This window comes from Notothenia rossii, assembly GCF_949606895.1.
Source record: "Notothenia rossii genome assembly, chromosome: 2".
NCBI classification, from domain to species: Eukaryota; Metazoa; Chordata; class Actinopteri; order Perciformes; family Nototheniidae; genus Notothenia; species Notothenia rossii.
The window spans coordinates 84,975,659-84,999,984 of record NC_136904.1 but is presented as its reverse complement, the minus strand read 5'-3'; the positions used below and the strand labels follow the sequence as shown (position 1 = coordinate 84,999,984).

The 24,326-nt window shown below is 40.5% G+C and overlaps 1 protein-coding gene across 14 annotated transcripts in view; it reads right to left on the bottom strand.

Moving 5' to 3' along the window:
* The window catches only part of lmo7a (LIM domain 7a), a 48,812-nt gene that overhangs the window by 22,826 nt on the left and 1,660 nt on the right, over positions 1-24,326 (bottom strand). For 13 of the 14 annotated variants that reach the window (XM_079665456.1, XM_079665454.1, XM_079665452.1 and 10 more), the window contains exons 3-9: positions 18,169-18,239; positions 16,136-16,205; positions 11,501-11,607; positions 3,506-3,536; positions 2,332-2,445; positions 1,089-1,308; positions 48-303 (exon numbers count right to left, since the gene is read on the bottom strand). In XM_079665456.1, the coding sequence (XP_079521582.1) occupies positions 48-303; positions 1,089-1,308; positions 2,332-2,445; positions 3,506-3,536; positions 11,501-11,607; positions 16,136-16,205; positions 18,169-18,239 (869 nt within the window). Of the gene's footprint in view, positions 1-47; positions 304-1,088; positions 1,309-2,331; positions 2,446-3,505; positions 3,537-11,500; positions 11,608-16,135; positions 16,206-18,168; positions 18,240-24,326 lie in introns of those variants that run through there. The other variant, XM_079665457.1, reaches the window with a different exon arrangement.

Here is a 24,326-nt window from a genome sequence, read left to right as displayed (position 1 = left end):
AAAACCTTCAATACAATCAAAGTGTTTACTGTTGTGTGTGACAGTACCTGGTCAGTGCGCCTTCATCCTCTGTGTATATGGGGTTGGCCCAGCTGCGCCGGTGGTCCTCGTTGCGCTCGGCCCGTTTCTTCCTCAGCGGAGCCGGCACGTAGGCTGACGCTTTGTCTTTACTGGGAAGGAACTGGTTGAACTGGGCGGTGGCCTTGGGTGTGATGACTACTGACCGCCGGTAACTAAGACCGTCCTTGTTCTCTGCCATCCTGAAGACAGAGTCTACCTCGGTGTCACTGCAAAAACCTGGAGCTAGAAGAGGGAGGAGAAAAAGTTGTAAAAAAGATGGGAGATAATAAAGAAAAGTGTGAGAATAGAAGAGAAGAAGGAGGTTTGATAAGTGTAATGAAGTAGCAAAAAGGAATAACTATGTGAAAGAAGAGAAAAGAGCGAGGGGAGTGTGTTGTGTGTTCTGGCGTGACTTTAGAGGACTAACAGAGGGGTGCAGGGTGGGGAGCGGAGGCCTCCTCATTTACAAGCTAGTGTGGATGGCTGAGGAATGTCTCACTGCCTTTTCCTACAGGGGGGACAACACTCTGCGAGCACTGACCAGCACTTGACCCTCTCTCATGCATACCACACTTTTGTCATGAAACAAGATCACATACTGACTTCAGCATTGATATATAATGTCTCCTTCGTGGGGGACTTTTCAGTGAAAACATTCACTTTTAAAAGCACACCACTAGATGGCAATAGGCCTTTGTTTTCACAGATGGGAGGCAACTTTCTGGCTCAAAAGCTGCATTTTTCTCTGTTCACAAATATTTGAAGTTCGTGACAGATTAACCCTAATTGTAAATATTCATGCAGAGAAAAGATGTGAGAAAGTCTGGACACTTTATTGATCAAAAACCAGGCTGTGAAGAGGATTAAACATAAAACAATATAAAGAAAGCATGCTCTGACCTCTTATGGCATAAAGTCAGCATTAGAAGGGGGAAAAGAAACGGGTCAAGGAACAGCAGGTTTCACACGTTTTGTCAGACTAGCACATTATATTTGGGGATAGATGCAAATGACACGATGTCTCCTACCCTCGACGCTGCCTTTAAGAGTGATCTCAGATGAGATGCTCTGGGGTCGGGAGTCCAAAGAGTCCAAGCTGTCCAGGGAGTCGTCTCTCCGGTGTCTGTCTCCTCCTCCTCCTCCTCCTTCTCTCAGTTGGAAGAGCTCCTCTCTCTCTGAGTACCAGCTATCTCCAAAACCGCTGTCTCTGACACTGCTGCCTTTCTGACTGGGCGATTCCTGCAGAGCCTTTCATACACACACAAACACACACAGTCAGATAATAGGGTAACACATGATAATATTTAGCCCCACTGTGTGTGTGTGTGTGTGTGTGTGTGTGTGTGTGTGTGTGTGTGTGTGTGTGTGTGTGTGTGTGTGTGTGTGTGTGTGTGTGTGTGTGTGTGTGTGTGTGTGTGGTGTGCAAAATAACTCCCAGGTACAGTAGAGTGTGAGGTCTGTATTTGTTGGCCCTTTTTTCTTACACTCAGTGACTGAGAACACACACACCTATACTGTGTTTCAGGGACGGTGCATCACATTTAAAAGAAATAAATAGATTTTTTTTTATTAAATGCCATCTGTGTCAAAACAAACAGTGCCATAAGGCTAGCTCCGAAGGCACTTTAAAGAGCGTGGTTAAAAACAAGAAAAGACTTGTCAGCCACTTAAAAAGAAAATTATTGGCAGATCTGTAATCCGGCAAATCCTACCAGACAATACAAGTCCACAAACTAAATCCAGCGTCACCCCCGGGCCAGTGCACTTGGATTATCATAGCTAAACGTACAAAACGAGCACAACCCAACTGCTATTATATAAAATCCCTTTAGTCTTTTGAATTACAGAGGAGTTGCACACCACCACCTATAAATCTAAGTGAAAGCAAAGTGCCACACTCAACACTTAAACGACTTAAGGCCTATTCAAGAAACAGAGCATCTATTTGATTTGTTCACTATGCGAACTTGGTGCCTTGCCGTAAAACAAGATTAGAATAGTTGTATCAAGGAATCAGGTCATTTATGACTTAACGTAGCTTTGGTTTTAGTGGCTGGCAATCTGAGGCCCCCCAGTGTTTAACGGCCATTCTTCTGCACATAGTCTACATACCAGGGAGGAAACAGAACCTCACTGTGCAGTGGCTGTAAAAGAGGATTTCTTTCATGCCATTTCTGGTTTCCCCAAGAAAATGAAGCTTGTGTTACATGACGACACAGGTTAGACAGCTCAGAGTGCACAATGGGATAATTATCCACTTTGAGGGTTTACCTTGTATAGCGCTGTGCCCAATAAGCCCTCGAATGCCTTCAAATTCAGGTAAGGTCCATCATAGATACGATCACACTGAGCTCTTCTTCCCAGCCAGTATATGGTGATCAAAACCTGGAGAGAAGACAACAAATAACTCATTAGACAAGCCATAGAATATATGTTAGAACAAATGATTGTTTCCACATCAGATGACAGCTATACTTCGGCCCTAGCAGATGAATGTTCTATGCCGTGCTAAGCAGGTTATTGTAATAATAGTGACACTGAAAGAAGGTGATATCCGCTGGTGGCCTGCTTTTGTTTCCAGAATACTCTGTTGTTGATTGTGTGGGCAAGTAAATGTGCTGCACCAAAGCAAACAATCATCGCCACATCGACGATGCTGGTCCCCCATTACGTGATACGCAAACTGACATGTCAGCTGTTTGGTTTAATATCATGAGCCACATGCACAACAACAATGTCGAAATAATATACACAATGAAGCTGTGATGACAAATACTATGCTTTAACTTGCAATAAACCTAAATCCACAAATATATGACTAGCAATGTTATACATAAGCTGTCAATGCAAAAGTCTTGTTTGTTTCTGGTCGCTGTGCTGTTCCTTTCATCATCCCCTATCCCTCTCCTTATTTTCATTGGGAAAAACGCCTCAAATAAAAACTGTTAAAATTATTTAGCGAAAACTTAATGTAACATGTCGGTTGTTTCACCTCAAAAAGTTAGATATTACCTATCATCTTAAAAACTATTTTAAAAGGTTAAGGGACTGTTTCAAAATAAAAACAATTCTCCAGCATTTCGCTCTAATAGCTTTGATGGACTTTTTTTTTTAAATATCAAAACTTGAGACATCAGACACATTCTTCTTCTTTGTCAAAAGTCAAAACCTGGTATCACATTACCCACAATGCTCAGTGCATATAGCCTCCAGCAGCTTGCCTCAAGTTGAGGAGCTCCCTTTTTTTCTAACATTTTTTTCATTTTACTGCAATTTATTCGATTTCTAACAGAGGTCAATCCAACAACACATACTAACATACTTTAAAGTTGTAATCCCTTTATAAAATGCTAATCTCCAGTCATTTCGAATAACTGAAGCTAAATCAAGTTATATTATTGTCAAATGACATACAAATAAATATTTCTTATATTTTTCCACTTACATTTTTCAGTCTCCTGTTGGTCTCTTGATGCCTGCGAGAGAAAGAGCAGAACACAGAGGTGTATGTGTGAGAGAAATGACAATAAAAGAACAGAGGGCATGCTTGTTGGGTCTGTGTGTTGGGCAGTGAAAGAGCTGGAAAGTGAGAGCACAATCCCGACTACTGCCAGCCCTTCACACTCTCACTAACAATACAGAGGCTGAGAGAAAAACAAACACACTTTTCTGGAAAAAATAATTGTACGCCAAAAAGTAAAGTGTTTAAGGTGTGTCTTATTTTTGAACTCTAATCACACAATCAAGCAGCTGTAAAAACATCTAGTTAAAGTTGAGGGGCACAAAAGGGGTTTTTGTTTCTGATTTCAAATAATGATAATACTAATAACTGATGATTGATCATCCAACAAGGCTCTACTGTTGGAGCTACAAAGCCCCTCACATGCCGCACAGGTCATCGGGAATTTCAGTCATATTTCTGGGGTTTGACAGTTGACCTGGCGGTTAGTAAATCACTTTCACAGGAAAATGTCAGCTCCCTCTCGCTCCTGTGGAACCAAACAAAGCCCACAGTGTCAGCCTGCACGCCAGATATGACCCTTTTTCACATGTACCTGTCACCAATGTAGCGTCTATTTAGGGAGCTCAATAAACCGTTATAAACCGCTAAAGTACGGTAACCATAACAGTGAATACGGGAGATATACAATTTGCTTCACATCCCATGTACATGCTACACATTCCTGCTATCATGTGGTAATACAATAGTCACACATGCCTTTCAAGCCACGAGCACTTGGATTCCTTGAAGCCCTTTCCCAGCATGCAATGTAACAAATGCACCTGCTGAGCATTAAGGCATGTGTGATGTTCACACCTGAGATGCCTGTCAATCAAACGTGGTCAGGCCCATATGGTAAAGGGGAGGAAATTAAGTAAACATTTTTAAATTAAACACATAATACACACATCATTTAAGTGTATTAAAATCAGGGGACCTAGCTAACTGACACATGAGCATTACATTATATGACATTCAGTGGAGTGGTACAAGTATTTCAATTTGAGGTTTTTGTGCTTGATCATTTCCTTCTTCTTTTAGTTTATGTTTACATTTTACTGCATTACAAAGAGACTTCTATTCAGGGAGAAGAATGTTTTGACTACACAACATTTATCTGAGATCTACAAACAGTCTAAGCTTTTACTTTCAAAATAATTCGATTTTATCATACAATACAACAAACTGTTGAAGATTAAACCATTGGGAAGAACGTCAGTGGAACTTTCTCTGCCTCATGTCACACCAGGGGAATTCAACAAACTAATTCGCCAACAGTGAAATCTGAAATGGACGTTTACCAATTTGGCATAATGCACATTTATAGGCCCAATAAAAAGGGAAAGAAATCCCAAAGGCTCACATTTTGGCAGTGAAAGCCAGATCCAGCAACAACAAAAAAAAAGAGCTTTGTAACAGAACTACCACCAGACTGCCTCTTGCAACACTTAATTATGCCTTGTGGTGATAGTTGAATAGAAGAGAAAATATATAAGGGCTATTTTCAGACCACTGTAGCCTCAGGACTTTTAGAATCAGCTGAGTTCTCATATGATGGAGAGAACGTCATTAAATCTGATACATGCGATTTCTGCACAGAAATGACAGAATACAAATAGCTTTTGTGAGGAGGTAGTTTGATCAGGAATCTTGTTGGGTTTTTATACTTTATGTGCCGAAGTGTTTATGTAGTGTTTATGTATCTTTCACACAAGCAAGCAGTTAAGACAGAATTCTCCTCACACTTCCTTCCACTCAGATTAAAGTCAAAATATATCATTAGGGCTGCGAAATATATTCTATTTGATTGTTTCCATCTTTAAAAAATGTAAACAGATTAATGTTCATGTTTTGTTTAATTTCACAAGCAATTTGTTGTAATTTAAGATTATACTAAAAGCAGCAAAAAGGCCAAACTCATTCCATTTGAATATTGTTTTCTTTTTGCAAGTTATATTACTTTGGTATAACATATGTTCCTAATATAGTAGCAGCCCTATATATACTTGTTGCCTTGTTAATACGTGATAGGTTTTTCTCCAATGTTACAAATATCTTGTTTAGGAAGTAAAAGAGGACACTTTCCAGACAACGTATACGTGCTAAAGAGTGAGTAAACAGAGAACTTGCCAAATTAACAGAGCACTCTCAACACTTCCAGCCTTTTCAGTCTCAACCTTTGCATGTTTACAGACACTCACATTACCACTCTCTTGCAAAGGTCAAAAAGTGAGAGACATCCTTTCTCTTTAATCTTCCAGTGGAGATGCAAAGATTAGACACGATTACCTGTTAGCCCATTATTACTACTAATTATCAACCACACAGTGTAACAAAAGTGGACAATATCAGACAACAGCTACAGGATCAATCAACATTAATTGCAAAAGTTATAGCTACATCAAATATTACACTCACAAAAATGTATTTATTTAAACAAATTATTCATTATTTGTATTCAGGTCATTGATTTCTTTCAAACAGCAGTATTGCATGACATTATTTTGCCAAAACAAACAACTATATCCATTTGATTTTAATTCAGCCAATACCAATCATAAACAAAGAAAGAAACACACACGACTGAAGAAACATTAGCCACTATTCAAATCTTACACAAATAACTTCTAGACATTCGCCAAGGTAAATTATCCTTCCAATTTAGTCAATCACGTCCCTGTCTTGTAACAAAGACAAAAGTATGTCTCGATCTTTAGGTAAACAAAAACCTGAAGGTGAAAACTGACCAATCAAAGGCCACAGGAAGTGTGTCAATCCATGTAAAGCCACAAACAAGATCAAGGCAGCTCCGCTTGTTGAAGACATCCCAAAGACAAACAAACCGAGAACCCAAGCCTTAAATGACTGGGTGTGCACGTGTGATCATAAGCATACCTCTGCAACGAAGATCACTTGCTCTGCAGCATTCAACAAAACCAAGTCACATCCTTCGTCAACAATCTCTCATTCTAATGAAATGTTTTTGGATTTAAAGACACACCCAGACGCTCTCATGCATTATGAGTCCTGAAAAATGCGGACACAAGGAGAGTTTGAATAGAGGAATCAGCTGTGGGTTAGACAGTGTCGGGCATCATTGTGTTCTTATTGGACACACTGCAGGCTCTGTGAGGGAGACAGCAGGGTGAGGCTGGCATTTCTCTCTCCAAGTCAACGAGCACAAATATAACCCTTGTGTTAGCCTTTCACAGCCAGAGCCATGGTGTAGAAACTTTATTGGCCTTTTACCATCATCGCTCGTTTGGTTTCACAATCTGCCCACAGTTCACACAACACTGCAACAAGGAGGGAAGGCAGTGCCATGTATTCAACTACAAAACCAGAACAGGCAGTGCCAGCCCAGTGTACCACACCCAACACACTAACACATAGGGCAGTTTCTCCTTTATGCATGAGGCACTTCACTTAGACTTTGTCACTGAGAGTTATAAACTACATGAAAAGCAGTACACACATGGTATGAGCTTCCATATAGGTTGGTGTTGAATACATTCTGATGACAGGCTGTGAAGTCAGTCCAAATGTTTCTGTGCAACGGCGCATTCCTTCAGGTGATTCAACTTTTGGTTTGATTCAGAGCCAGGGATGCCATTGCATAATCGAATTCATAAAATGAAAAGCACAACCGCTCCTCTTTATCCGTTGTTCACAAGGGTAATTGACATTCCTCCAAGGACAATGCATTTCGATGTACCTGTTGAACCAGTGCAAGTGCTTTTTTTTGGTTTGGAAAGTAGTCAACCCTTGTCAATAATTTGCTTAATCAAATGGCGGCAAAGACTGAGACTTTGGACTCATCTCAGCGGGGGGTATGTTCTGTCACTCAATCAAGGTCACAAAGGAGAAGCTGGACACAAAGCCATTTATTCTTTACTTTAGTATAAGTCATTATACACAAAACAACATGTGTTTTTGATTTATTCAACATCATTTACATCACTACTCATAGCTTGTTCTCTAAGGCATTCGCGTGTGACAACATTCACGGTAGATCCGAAATGCTGTTATTCCTCTTAGACTTGCTCTGATAGAACAGTACAGTAGATACAACAAGGGTTAGCCTGAGGTTCGTGTCGGTTATAGAATGGAAAAAAACAAAACAAGTATGAGAGTCCCTTAGCAACAGTACAACAGCACAGTGTGTAATGTGACTGTACAGTACATCCTTGGTTCCACATGCAATCCCCATCTCCTGAGGCAGATGTATGTATCTCTAGGATAAATGGAACTTGTTAAAACATTCACAAAGGGTCAAGCATACAGTACTCAGCTGACATTAAGTGTCATTAGGGAAATCACGACATGTTCTAGCCTTTTTCTTTAAGTCAACTCAAAGTGGTGGTTCTAGTCCAAGCATGCTGCCAAATCTCCAAATGGCAGCTATGGGTTTAAAGGAAGTGGCTGGAGCTTAATAAAAAAAGAGCAGTTTCGGATGCCATGATTCATGAAGCACTTTATAGCCATCACCCTTAGCCTCATTTCCTTAGCAGCTGTTAGAAAACTAGACAAATGTTGAATCATAGCCTCCAATGACGAATTAGATTGTGTCTGGTCAGTATTAGACCTCAGAGTGTTTGCACATAGATGATGCGAGTAAAACCTAGCGAACACATCACCCACCAACGCACATTCTTCTCTTATCAACCTGTGATAACAGTTTGTCATGTTGTACGACAAATGTTGATATTGAATGAGTTTGTGGATAATAAAACGTGTTTTATCAGAAAGCCGGTTACACAACAGGAGGAAATAAAGCGACATGCACTCCAGATGGTGGCAAGTCTATGACTAAAACAACCGCCAAGCTCAAAGGTCAAAATATAGACATCTATAATAATCTTTTATGGCTGTCGTGACAAAGCAGACCTGTATGAATTAAACTGTGTTCTCAACACACCTTGCTTAAGTCAATATCTGACTCCAGCTTCATGCCAAATGAAAGACACTGGCCATGTTAATACCTAGATTTCAAGGAAAAACTATCAATGTGTGAAATCCAACATTTCTCCTTGAGCTGGAGGACGATAATGCTAACCAAGCTCAAGTCAATGAGGTTAAATGAACTGTGAACTAGTGTTGAATAATAACAACAGATATTCAAATATCCTTAAAATATCAAATCAATTGTAATCAAAAATATATATAAATCATGTCCTTTTCAGCCGAAGCAACATTGAAAATGAAATAAAGTTTAGAATAGAGTCATTTGAGAAGCTGAAGCCATTAAATGTTGGATAGATACGTGATTAAAGGATTAATTAAAATAGCTGACTAACACATTACTACCAAATATAGCCAGCCACACACACACACACACACACACACACACACACACACACACACACACACACACACACACACACACACACACACACACACACACACACACACACACACACACACACACACACACACACACACACACACACACACACACACACACACACACACACACACACACACACACACACACACACACACACACACACACACACACACACACACACACACACAGTAAAAATGACTTTCTCTATAAGATGTTAACGTCATTACAGTAAAATAGTTACATTTTAACATTAGAATGTATTAAAGTTAATGGAATAGAAAAGAAAAGAAAATGAAAGGCCAATTGTTTTATGTTTTAGCTTAAGACTCTGCCTGGTATAAGTGAATGGAAACGTACAGTACCTACAGGATAACAAGCTCTCTGCTGCTGAAACAGGGAACAGGGAAGCTGAGCGAAGCACCTGTCAGACTGGGTTTAAGGGAGTGGAGGTTGGACACACACCAGGGGTAAAGACAGCTGATAGAGACAACTTTCCCTTTCTCCCTCTGTGCTCTGCTCTCTGTGGCACATTTGACTATAGACTCTGATAAGCAACAGTAAAATAAAGCCATTGGTTGCTAGTCTGCAGCCTTGTTTGGGATTCTCTCCTCCTCTCTGTGCCATCTCTATCAGCACGAGTTATAAATACTGCAGCCCGGGAACCACATAATTGGGCCCACAAACTCAAATATTTATACTTTTTAGTCCAATTAAATAATGCTATAGTTAATACAAAATGGAAACATAAATAAATCATTGAAGAGGAAATTCCCTTTTGTACAAAACACTTCAGCTGAATCAGCCGGAACAGATACAGGTTCATATAAAAGAAGAGAACCTGCTTTTTTTTAAGCATGTTTGAGGTGAAACAACAGTGTGCTTCAGCAACACAAAAGCTATTGATGTTTCTCCTCTGGATGAATCATTTGGGATACGGTGACCAAACACCAGAACAACTGCAAACCACATTCATCATTTCACACACGTGAACAAAACACACAGGTGTACCTTTAAGACCCCATGCAGGAGAATGTACTGGGAGGTGACAACACACTATTTAAAGCTCATCTCCTGAGTCCTGATACCATTCCAATCAATCCTGCTTGTCAAAGGGACCCACAGGTCCTACAAATAGAAAGTGAACCCCTCTCTGAACAACCCCCGCACGCAAGCACGCAGACAGACATAGTGGCAAAAAGCTGAGCTTCAGGGCAATCTGGTACAGGGACAGTCAAAGGATTTATTGAAAAACGTAGGTATCATTTTCTCCGACATCATTTTGAAAGAAAAGTCATTTATAGTACCGCCAACTTCATGGGAAAAATGTATGCAAGAGGGGAAATGCCTGATAACGCGTGGGCACTAAAAGAGCATCTCTACATTTATGACGGTGAATCAGACGTTCAGTGAATCATATTTCTGTATCTACGGGCAGCATATCCTCTGCTGCTGGAATAGGGTGTGTCTGGATAAAAGGCAGGCCGATATGTTTATTTACAGTTCATATTCCAGTGAGCAGTCTCTGCCTCTGCCTCTGTGTGTGTTCTTGTGACGGCTGTGGTTTCGACACCATTGTATGTGATACTGAAAAACTGAATTCTTGTGTGGATCATGGGTAAAAAATGTTCCGAGACGTTGTGGCAACTTCTCGAAGGAACATCCGAACTGAGATGAATTGCCCGATTAAGTGACACGGAGTTGGAGAAAAAAATGAAAGCTCCACTGGTGCAGAGTGTTTTGGAAAAGATCACAACTCCATAACATCCCCTTTCATTTGTTGACACCTATTAGCTATAGGGGGCCTATCTACATCGAGTTTTACAACCTACAGCTATTGCTGCCAAAGCACTTTATTTGCTTGTAAAGCATTACTGTTTGGCCACACAGTGGATGGACTCTGCTCTGATCTCTCCCTTGTTGTTTCACTCTGTCCTGAAGGCACACCTGTATAAAAGCTGAACAGGTTATTCAACATAACACATGTGTCTCTGCCTAGCACGAAACTGACACAAGACCAACTGTCTGAATGGAAAAAAACATAAACACTGTGGCAGAGTCTTGAAATGTTTTCGTCCCATTGTCGCCATTCTCCGCTTAAGCTTCCTGCTGTTCATACTGTAGGCAAGACATTTCTTGAATATCTCTATAAACTTTACCCGACTTCACAGCAAATATGTTGTGATTATTATCTTGACCTGCACCAAAGGGAAATCCATTTTATACAAAACCATTTGCTTTGTTTTTCTGACCTTTGTAGTTTCACAATTGTTCCCTGGATCATAATTTACAGAAACACATATAGCTGTGCTTTAACAGGTGTTTACAAACACAAACATACACACACACTGAAAATAGCAGTGACCTTTTTTAACTGCACTTTGAATCATGCCTCACATGAGGAGACACATGCTCCAAAACACTATGTGGTGTGTAAGTCACATTTAAACATTGCGAGTGAATAGAAGCATCTATAAAGAAAATACAAGTTGGTCTCAGCTTACAGGACCATTTTAACTCTGTCATTGGCAGGGATGCATATCAACATGTCACCAGTACAAGTATTTAACAACGCTCATATTATTAGAACTTACTTGACTGTTACTCTTGTTGATAAATCTTGAAGATCTCCTGGGTGAAAGAGCTGCGCTTCCTTTAGTCCTAACTTCCCGCAGGCTTTGAGGAAGACGTTCAGGTTGTCCTGGACAAAGAACAAAGCAGGGATGAGGGTTGTCCGCCTTCAGAGGCAAAGAATAAACGCTCAAAAAAGACTCTGGCAGGGACACAGCCTACAACTCATTGCTTCCAAAGTTCATATCACTCGGGAACAGAGCGGACAGGGAGGAGCATGTGTGTAGCAAATAAGAAGTGTCCTAGTGCAGAACACACACAAACACACATGCAGGGGGAGAGGCTGTGTGACAGCAGCTGAGTGACAGCAGCAAAGCTACCTGTGGGCAGGGTTAGGGTGGAGAGAAAACCAAAACCAGAAAGGATGACATCACAGTTTTGCATAAGTCCCACCCAACCGGCCATGCAAGTGCAAAACTGACACACGCTGGAGCACAATGCTGCTGTGCTCCCCTGCTCCTCACACCCTGAAACTGTCCCCTACCCTCCCTGCCAAGCCTTCTTACTCGAGAATACCTGCGGAATCTACGGGGCGGTGGATTATTTTGGAGACATTTGGTTGCTATGAAACAAGAGGTTGGGTGACAGATACTGAGAAATATTCTTCCTGAAGCAACGCAAGAGGACATGGGAGTGTCCCGCACTATGTCAATCATGTCATGTGGCATGAAGTTTATATGTGGGCACATTAATTGCACAGTGTAGTGCACAAAGCAGAAATATATTCTGTTCTATAGATATAAACACATCCCATGCGTTCTTGACTAATCTTCTACCACAAAAACACCATTCCTTTCCGGGGTTATGACTTTAACAGTTGTACAGTAATCCCAAGGGTAGTGTTTGTAAAGTCTTGATTTCCCATTGGGAGAGTCTACCGTCTTCTTAAGAGGGTTTCATGTAATAACACATGGTCTCAAGATGGGCTGGGATAATTAAGGGGTAGCTAGTTCTATATTTAAATTTGAAACATGCTTATTAGCAAATGGTAGGACAGAGCTGACCTTTCAGTGGAGGAATCCCTTACTAACAGCTTTGCTTGTCCCTTAACAGCCCTTTACGGGGCCACACAGGTCGCTGTGGGCCCCTACAGGCCAAGGATCAGACCCCCCTACTGTAAATAATGAACACAGTTAGTTCACTCTTTATTCATTATAACACAGAAGAGATGTTTTCTTCGTCTTAATAGTCACGCTAATGCAATTTTCCAGATTGCAACAGAATACCTTTTGAAGATCTTTTCCTGTTCCTCATCTCTCATCCGTGAGACATACTGTAGTTCAGATGTACATTTCTAAGTGACACATCATTTATGACCTTGTTTTTCAATGATTAGCACATGAGCAGTAAGTATACCTCGCATCACCTCAGCATGTTAGCTCACAAGACTGCACTAAGGGCATCACATGTAATAATCAACTACCGGTAGATACATTAAATATGATTATAACCCGACTGACGGGGGGGTTTCTAGGGGGATATTGCTATTTTTTAAAAATAGTTTAACTTGAAAACAATGTGTTACAATTCGCGTAAGAGATAGGGAAAGTTCTCTGATGGACAAACTATGCAACTGATAATAATCGTTGATATTTGCGTACAGTAATCTTTTTACTTATCGACCAACATAATTGAATAAAGCGAATAACGTGCAATATCTGATATACATGTATCTGTCTAGCTCTACATAATATTCTCTGAAAGCATGCAGGCCATTGAAGGCAACAGAGCCTATTTGCATCAATGTAAATACAAATCTAAATGTTACAGTTAAAATTGTTTTACTTTATGCCCTGGTCTTCTCCTTGTGAACGAATAGACATACTCTTACTGTAACTTAGGCCAATGTATTAAAGGTTTCCATGAAAGGAAAATGAATATGACTTTGGTAAATGTCATTTCACCTCAAAGAGCATTATGAACACAGTAAAAGCCCCCCTACAACCAGCCCCAGAACATGCAGAGATAATGATGTTGAAAGAATGTTATGCTGATTTGTGCCTGCACATAATCCTGCTAAATATGCTGTACCCATCCAGCAGCCTCTAATCCTCTCAGACCCGAGGACTCAGTATTCACACTGAGAGAGGGAAATATTTGACTCATAAGGTGTCTAATTTGGTATAAAAGGGTCTCCGTCCATACTGGTCACATTGTGGTCACTCTATTCTTTCACTGCATTCTTTGTCTAAAATGGGCATGCTCTACAATTACCCTCCACTGACCCTTGGCAGTGCTTCAAACACCAAGCAAAGCTATGGTTAAAATATCAGGCTACACATTTTCAAGTCCTGTGACAATAAACCAAGAGGAGATTAAATACTTGAAATGTTGGCTCTCGTGAAACAGACCAAATAAAAGACCCTCCTTTCTCAACAGACAGATCCAGTCATAACATGCAGCCATACAACACAAACACAGTAACAAAACATGGTCAAATGCCTGTCATTGCACGGATAATTAAACAGACCTTCAGATGAGTAAAGACACCCTCAGGACCATTGAAACTGTCTGTCTCCTCCCACTGCTCCCTCAACCCGCCAAGGAGTTGGTGTATGCGGGAACATCCAGCATCATGTCAATTACAGTGTGTTTACGGTGGGCAGAGGCCGATGCAGTCATCTTTAACTTTGTCCCTCTGGATTCAGCCCAATGGGCTTCAAATCCACTCACGTAGCTGGCTGCCTCACCACAATTGTGGGCTTCCTGCCCAGCACTCGTAAAAGCAGAACCGGCCCTGAACCAGTAGGTGCCATCCAACCCACAGCTGAGTGCTCAGCAACAGGCAGAGAAGTGTGCTGACATGGGAAACATTCCCATGGACACAAGTGAAGCCAAAGAATAGGCCCGGTCTGGAGTCAATGTTTGCTAAATATTCCACAAAACCATATATTTCCGTTTGTTCCCCTTTTCCCTCCCTGGGCTTTTTACTCTGCCAGAACTGAAGCCTGGTATCCATTTCAGAGCTGAAATCTTTCGGATAGCAAACTAAAACGATAATTATGACCATAATGGTAGAAAATATTTAGATTTGAGCGCTAATGATGCATGTGAGTCGCAAAGACCCTTGCATTCAGCGGTCAGTTCAACTGTTTATCTTCATCGCAAATAAAAAGGCGTCAACATTACTCTTGTTCTTTGTTTACTGTAACTTTGTTACACATTCCAATTGCAAGGTTAACATACCGGAAAACTGCATTTTCCAGTTTCTTATTTTCTGACAATAGCATACATGAAGACAAACCCAGTGCAAACATCCTCACTACTGTATGTGGAAACAGGTGTCTAAGCATAAGGATGTAATGCTTAAATGATTTTACTTTCCAAACCCTTATTTCTAACACTTAAAGAACAGACACGTTTTCTATTTAAAGAGAGGAGAGATACAGGACATTCTTAGCAACACTACTTGACTGCTTTGGGATAAAAGATACTCTCACAGCAAGAGTGAGAGTGAGCAATGTTTGTTTGGAGAGCTCTCCACTTTTGTGGTTGGCAGTAACTGATAGCCGCAGACCAACCAGGAACTTTCACGTTTTCTGGGGAATTTATTATCAGGTGGTTTGAGGTTGGTGCCCAAGTATCGGAAATACCAAACCAGTGCTACTGATGGAGGAGATACCATAGCTCAATTACCTCAGCAGGTGCCACGCCAGTTGTTTTACTAACTTTCCAAAACAAACTAGCAATTTGATTTATGTCACAACATAGATATGATGGTAAAGTGTTTGGTACTACAAAAACCATGTTTACTGTTTACATATACAGCATGAATACTAGTCTGTTTCTTCTACCGCAAGCTTGTCATTGTCTTGCCAAACATGTTAAAAGTGACCTAGCCCACCGACGTACACTCAGACTGGATGGTTAAGCTTGGGGTTCTCTATAATTCCCCCAGACAGCTGGATTCAATTACTCCCACAAGAGAGAGCTTTGTGAGGGATGGGTTTAAGGTAGGGTTTTCAACCCTCTACTTCCCGAGCACTTGTAGTCAGACACTCCCAAAACATTTATATCAACTGAGCCACTGTCTCCAAAACGGCCTGTGCCACAATTTAAAGACATTGCCAGGTCTAAAAAGGTGAAAAGATTGAGCAACACTGATTCAATAACGGGTTATTATGTAACCAAACTCTGCCCCCTTCTGAGCTTGCGTCACTCAATCAAAAACCTAATTATCATACCGGCACAAAGACTTTTTGTCTTCAAGGACTTTGACTGAAAGCAGCCTCAAGCATGGCAGACATCATATTTAAGGTGCAGTCATATGCGGCCAGTGGCCTTTCAAGCATCTCCACTTTCACTGAACTTATTAGTGTGGATGGATATGAGGAGCGACAAGTCACTGAGCCAAACACCTCCCTCTCACTGGCAGCCGTGCTTCAGACCTGTCACCAGCTTAACTGCTGAAGCTTCACCTCACACTGTGTCCTTACATCTCAGAATATACTCTCTACAAAAGACGTTAGTTGCTACAACAGTAATAACAGGAGCCGTTACCTTGTTGAAACAAAACTAGAATGAGCTGGTGAGGCTATGAGTTAAGATATATTTTAAAATGTTCATGCGTGACATTTAAGATGAATAGAAAGACTTACCAGTCCAGCTATAGGTGTAGGCAGCCTGTTAACTCTCTTGATGATTCCAGGCTTGATGTTGTTGATCAAACTGCGAGCAGAAGAAAGAGACAAGAGGCAAAGGAAGAGGGTAAGTGAAAGGACTTGGTCATTGGCTGGGCTAGTTTAAATAACAAGGAATGAACAAAAAAGTGTTGCAAAGTCTCTGTGTTGTGTGTTTACGACTTTGTTTGATGGGGGCCACCTGGCTTTAGTTTAATAAATGACCAGTGCTGCACCGCGGTGTAAACACAACATGGGTCCTCTGCGCTGTAAACATACCCTCTCCTACTGGGACAACCCCAAACAAAACCAGCAACCACCACGTACAGCTCAGAAAAAAACTGAAATGGTGCTTTTGATACATGCATATTTGGTGTTACTCAAAGGGTTTGGAAAGGGTTTCTTAAATCTAAATGATACCCAAAAAAAGGAAATTCTACACACAACACCAGAAAAGTCAACAAGGCCTGTCCAATCCTAAAGATATTCTAATTACTTTAAGTAAGACAAGAAAAAGCAGGGAAATCTTCCACTTGAGAAACTGAAATTATGTGAAGTTTGCAATTTTTGCTTGAGATGTTGATACAATTATGAATCAATTAACAAGTTAGTTGTGGATTTACCAATTTATCCGTGAAATTCTAATCCTCAAAATGTATGCGCTCATATGCAGAAGGGCTCTTTGCTGAGTTTTATTTGATTGTTATCGTAGATTACAACAACATTTAATGACGTAATTGGTCAAGATAATACAAACTCATTCATACACTGTTGTAGTAGTTTAATCTGTGCAACACGCTTGAAAAAGTCACATGTAAAATCTTAATCTGCATGTTAAAAAGTGCAAATCTCGCCCTTTTGTTTAATGGAAGAAAGTAAAAACTTGTGAACGTGGATATTTTTTGCAGGTGCTTCCTCGGCTCTCTCAGCACTGGGGGTAGTACTTTGATTAGGTTGACAAAAGATGTAAAGAAAGAATGCTAAAGGAATTTGTTTTAAAGTCAGTCATTTAGCAGTGAAACAATAGAAAGCTGTACTATTTGATCAGATAACACACAATGTAATCTAAGTAGGATGTAATCATGTGTGAGACCCACACCGAACATTCCCTTCCAAGCAGTTGTGATAACCAGAAAACAATGGGAATGGAGGCTGAGCTTCTTGTCTTCCTCTTCCTCACGCTGAGAAAACATGGACAGCTCCCAGAATGAAAGTGTCTCTGTTGTTCCCTGAGAGTGAGCAAACAGTGGAGTCAGGCTCAAATCAGCAGAACGAGGGGCTTCTTCTTTGAGACGATGCCAATAGAGGTTTGGAAGATTCTGCATGGGCTGCTGGTAATTACAGCTTCTTGCTGATTCGTGCACATCACATCACTGTGTCCATGCTGCTCACATACACATGTAAAAAGGGACATGATGCAAACCCTAACACACACAGACTAACACATCCCTGATCTGAGAGAAGCCACATCTCCACAAGTCAATGCACATCTTAGAAGAGCAGTTGATGAATCAATGCAAAAGCTAATTCTGTGGAGAATTAATTTTGTTCCTCAACTCGTCAAAACTCTTGATGCATCTGACTAATGAGAAAGCAGGGTGCCCTTGCTTTCCGATGTGGTTTCAGCTGGAGGCTTTCCGTTCTCTACACCGCTTCTCATAGCTCTTATTAAAGTAAAGGATGGCACTCTGCCCGTCCACAGATCTGTAACATCTGTCAGACGGGCGACACAACTTCCTGAAATAGATCACAATTCACATCCCCAAATAAAACCACAGAGGGCGGATCTAACACTGGAAACATTGAAATAACTCCACAATACATCCTCTATTGTGCTGTCTGGAAACACTGGCTCACTTTATGTGGCTGACAAACAAACAGTGACCCTGCAGGGGGTCCGCCTGGGAAATATCAGTAACACTTATGTTGGAGTGCAGACCTGGAGGGGAGCAGAAGGCTTCCATCTGAATGAGTGGCTTAAGAGAGGTGCCTGGGAAAAGCAGTGTACTTACTCACACAGCAGAACTCCATTCTCCAACGCTGATCGGAAGTCGTCGCTCCCAAGTGTTTTCTTGGTTACTGCCTGGAAAAATGGATACAAAAACAGTGAGCAAAATAGCAAGAAGGGCTGGGTGAGGAGAGGAGGCGGGGGTTAGTGTGTGTGTGTGTGTGTGTGTGTGTGTGTGTGTGTGTGTGTGTGTGTGTGTGTGTGTGTGTGTGTGTGTGTGTGTGTGTGTGTGTGTGTGTGTGTGTGTGTGTGTGTGTGTGTGTGTGTGTGTGTGTGTGTGTGTGTGTGTGTGTGTGTGTGTGTGTGTGTGTGTGTGTGTGTGTGTGTGTGTGTGTGTGTGGTGGGGAGGTTGGAGAAGAAAGGTAGGATGTTGAGAACAGTAGCAGAGGAAGTCAGAGGTATTTCCTCCAGAGTTCCTACAGTGTCTCTGGGACAGAGTTGAGTACAGTTGTGCAGGTATTCCTCTGGGCTCTCCAGTGGCTCTGTTCTTCTCACTTTAATGTTAAAAGCTGCTGGTAAACGGGAGGGCTGTGCTAAAACTGAGCTGGAGCCAGGCTGCCCAAGCCGCAAGGCTCTGGGAGCATCTGGAGCGCTGGAGGAACACAGCGCTGCGTTAGAGCCTCATGCCTTTCCCATGATCTCAAACCACCATTGTGGGAACACCAAGAGTCATTATGCATGCATGACGTCCAGCCTCACTTAAACACATGCTGTTAGTGCAGTATTTGTTTTGTACTACACATTTTTGCCTTGAATATCAGCATATCTATATTCTCCTGAGGGCAATATAACTATTGTTTTCTAAGTTTTGGTGTGAAACGTCATCTCTGTTTTAGGATATCAAATTCATAATGGCCACTCCTTAAAGAGCTTCCTGTTCTGTTTTTGTTGGAATGTTTCCATCATCAACATCTTAAAGCCACTCAATCCAACCAAAACCATTACTTCAGAAAACATTAGAATGTTTACTTCCAGCAATTCTGCACAATCATGGATATTTATTATTTTAGAAAAAGTGAATAGCTTTTTGCAATCCTACTTGGATGCATTGAAATGTTGCATTTAAGATCAGTTCCTTTTGAGAAAAAAAAAGCAAAAATGCTCTGGCCCCATCTTGGATCTGTTCCTATACCAAACACTAATCAAATGTTATTTGGCCCATGGTCTTACTTTCTAACATATTTCACTAACACTAGTTTATTTATATATTCTGCTCGTCAAATAAACAAACTGGGACTGTTTCTGTGGGGAAGATGTGTGAATAAATGAACAAAAATACAATTATTGGAAGCTGAAGTTTGTCTTGCTTTTAAATTGCAATTCATTACAATGTCGTACATCACCACACACTACTTCCTCACAAAGTTGAATAAAAAAAAGCTTGAATATTATAACCTTCATAAAGATAGGATTTGTTGCAGGACTGTTGCTTTAGACAGCAATAATTGTATCTAAATGAACCTAATAAACTGGAAACTGAGAGTATGTTATGAAATATGAAAACACTGACCTTACTTACTGCAATGCGTTTGATTTTAAGTCTGCATGTAATTTAATTAGTTGACTTTCTCCAAAAGGGCAGATGAGCACACATAATCCACTGTAAACATACAGTGAGATAAGTGAGACACCTGCCATAAACCAAAGTGCACACACACCAAACAAACACCACACACACACACACTCACGCACAAGGCAAAAACAAGTCCAACTGGTCTTACTAACCAAATTGGTCGGTTGTTTCTTTTTCTTTTAAGAGAGAGGGACAAAAGCTGGGACGATTACTGGCATGGCTCAGTACAAGCCATTCTTTCGTGGAAAACAGGAGACACCGGAGCAATTAGAAAGACTGCCTGGAGGACACTGTTATTATTTTTATAAAATACTTGTGTTACACCTAAGACCACACCCTGGGTAACCTTCCAGAACCTTCCATTAAAAAGGAAATGAGACCATGCTGTAATAGATGAATTAAAACCGTTTCATTCTGAAGTCTTTCTGTTTGTGATGAAGCCACTGCTAGAAGTTTAGTTGAGAACACATACAGAGATCTTGGCCTACTTATCATCCATTGACAAAAATACAATGATAACTAGACACTGACAACACTAAACAGTAACACACTGGCAGAAATGCAAACCAGCCCCCACACACATCATCACACAGAGGGAACAAACTTCACAGCACAGTGTATAATCAGTCATGCTCCGCAGTTGGCATATGAAATCCTGACCCCTGCTGTTCTATGTATGCTGGGCCATCAGCTGGAATTCAAGTATGCAAACAAACAATACAGGTGGAAACACCACAATCATTTAGATGCATTCTTTCAGTGGTGCATTGAGGTGTTTGATAAGAAGAAGGAACATAATAAACATGATAATTAAGATATTATCTCCTAATCCTTGTGTAGAAGGTGGGACCCAACCCTATTGAAGCTTGCACTAAGCTGGCTGTAACAGAATATTTTCCTCCTCTCTATCGTCATCATTAGAGGTATTAACTCACTTCAGATCCAGCCTGCTGTGCCCTCTCTCTCCTGTTGGATAACCACTCTAATCTGCAACAACATACTGCTGCTCTGATTTAACAGGGGAGATTTAAGGCAGGAGGAGAGATTTCAAAAACAGCTTGCCCTCCTACAAACCCACCCTCAAGAATGTGCTGCTGAATGTGTTGAAGAACTGAGCCTTGTAACGACTTTTATTCCTGATGTTAAAACACAGAAATGTGAACCTCGGAATGCAAAACGGGCTCTTAAAAGTGTTTTGACACATGTGTGAAACACAATGTGTCTTTTGACTGCAGTAAAACCCAAATAATCAGAGGGATTGAGGAGTCTCTGGGTCCGTGACCACAGCTATTGTTTATTCATGCCGGGCATTGAAGCAAATCAGTATTCAAGGTTTGTGTGGATGCAGCCCACCCCCCTCCTGCTCCACTAATTGTTCCAACAATTCTTATACAAAGGACAGGGACATGTGCCATCAGAGGACAATTGGCATGTTTTCCAATTATTTCACCAATCAGACAAAAATATACCGATGTAGAAGCCATCAATATCAACACCATCAACATATCCGAATAATGGACCTATATTAACATGCAACAGCAAATGAATGGCTTCTTGTGTGAGGTCCTGCTTCACATGAGTGCATCTGAATGCATGTGACCCAGTTACTAATTGCTCACAATCAATATAGATAAAAACCCAAAATGGCGCTACAGTGAGATGACTAATGATCTGGTATTGAAGACAACACAGCAACACATGTCACGGAAGGCATGTGTTGGCAGCTGGACCACAATAAAATAGTGGATGGATGAGCTGGAAAAACAAATGAAAAACAATTCAATTAAGGTGGAACATTTGACTGGTTCCAGTTTATCAAACATGGAGGTTTGCCAAATTCCTCTGTTTCATTTTATTGCAAATTGAGTATATTATTGAGTTTTGGATCATTGATGAGAGAAAATAAACACCAGGAGCTCTGAGTTATTTGAATGGGCATTTTCAACTATTTGTGGCCAAAAACAATGAATAAATACTGAGAAAATAATCAGCAAATTGATTGATAATGAAACTAACTCTTGATTGAAGTCCTGAATTCAACGTATATCAAAACCACAAGGAAGCTTGAAATAGTTTCAGTGTTACAAGACTTCAACCGGATAAGTAACACACCTCAAGAAATCCACAGGATTGTGTTACCTTTGATTGGCTGCTTTTATTCTAGAGGATGTACGAAACACAATACAGCCTTTTCAACCAGCCACACCTTTCAAAGTGGCTTTGAGGAAATAAATTCTTGGCCATAACAATCTAAACAAAGGAAAACCGGCATAATGGGCCTCACACTGTTGCAGTACCTTAGTGATTTATTAAAAAAAGAAATTCAACATGCTTAAACACCATCAGGGAACCATGAAAAGCACTAAAACTGAGCTCTGATTAAATTAACAAGATACTGTGTCTGTGTGTACAGTAGGTCATACAGTACTCATGATCTTTCGACCTGTAGGTTGCATAAACTCTTGTTCTTGATTGTCACGACAGTCACACTTACTGCCTTTCTATTCAATTAACAAGGGTCTCCATTATTCTAGCGGGCTCTGTGGTTGTAGTGCTCGCTGCCCTGTGCTGACAGCTGGCCAGCTCTGAGGGTGCTATGCTCACAGCCATGGCAGCTAATGCAGGAATGTGTCCATGTGACAAGCTCCAGACCATTTAGTCTAGTTTTTAACAATACCACCAACCTCGCCACGCACACATGCCTCTGTTTAAAGTGCTATGAAGCCAAGCAGCTTGTTAATCATTCAGAGGCAGATTCCAATACCCACAAAACGTTGTCTTTGAGGGGAAAGTGCTCGCCCCCTAAAATAACTTGGTCCCCGCCAAAACCTCACATACCTATACTGTTAGTATACTCGTCCCATGGCCTGTACCCCAGAAGAATATCATTTCTGTGCTGCACCTTTACCTATTCAACTCGTTCAGCTTCCTGCTAACCCTAACCCTAATCTTCCTGTCCCTGCCTGATATCATGCCCCCCCGCCCACCGCCCTGCACGAGGTAAGCCACAACAATGGGCCAGTGTGCAAGTGTGAGAGACACTGATGTCACATCAGAAGAATTTAGATTCACCCCTTCATGAAATTAGAACAATATTTGTTTAGTTAAAACCGTGCAGCAGCTCCAAGCCACCCTGCTGAGAAGAGAATTTGCGAGATGAGGAAACATAATTAAACTCGCTTGTAAAAACAAAAAGAAAGAACGAGAGTCTGGCTGATGGTTGAATGGAAACTTTAAATAAGTTGACATTTTGGAAATTAAAAGAGACTGTTTTTGATAGTGCTGGTGGATAGTTATTTTTAGTTGGTAGCTGTTTTGCAATTTAAAAAAACGGTATATTATGAGGAAAATCTTTTAAAACCTTTATTTTATATTTTATGCATTTTTCATACATTTTCATATTTTTATCACAAGAGACAAACTGTGTGACTGCTTTTTTTGTTTTTGAATCATCAATACTTGTAATAGCAATTTCCAATAATATACAGTATAGGCTAAGAATATTACTTATAAATAGCGTGTCATTAAAAAGGTGGAACATCTTGCCCTTTATTATCCAGGCTTGAACTGTGCTTAAAGGAGGTGTGGTAAAATAGCTGAGAGTTAGTGATCATTCACAGATCCTCTTTTCTTAATTGCTCTGCCAATTTTCCCACGACATGTTTCAGAACTGTAGCCTCAAAGAAACCCTGGGAACATCTAATAAAAACAGCAGGACAAGCAGCGAGTAAACAACAATGATGAATACATTCAAATCCATACCTGTATTCTCAAGAGAATAACTAATGTTTGGAGGAAAGTACAGCTACATTATTCCCAAAGACAGGAACAATAGACTTGATCATCAGTTACTTGAGACTATAACCAGGTGTAACATTATTCATCTGTTGGTCCAGTTTAATATCTGAGACTTAGGGGTAAGCCACTAGATTACACCAAAACAACATAAATCAAGAATGTATTAGACAAAACCCTCAGCTTTACACCTTTAATGGAGTCATTCTACAATTTAGGGTACATTAGATGTCCATTGATGTCAATTGATGATAATTATAATTATTATAATTATTATAATTATAATTATTATTATAATAATTATTATATATATATTATTATTATTATAATTATATATTATTGATATTTAATTAGGCTCATGTCAGTCTTATAGTAGCTAATATAAGAAATAATTCACACAAAAATACCACTTTCCAGTTTTGCCATATAGCTTATACTAATTAGATTTAACCTTCTCTATGATTAGTGCTTACCCAGTCAGTGCCTCTGAATAAAAGTGTTTTGTAAAAGGTTTACAACTTTATAGTCTTTTGTTGGTCTTACAGTGAGGAAAAAGTAATCACACAAAAATACCACTTTCCTGTGATCACCTGAGAGTTAGTGATCATTCACAGATCCTCTTTTCTTAATTGCTCTGCCAATTTTCCCACGACATGTTTCAGAACTGTAGCCTCAAAGAAACCCTGGGAACATCTAATAAAAACAGCAGGACAAGCAGCGAGTAAACAACAATGATGAATACATTCAAATCCATACCTGTATTCTCAAGAGAATAACTAATGTTTGGAGGAAAG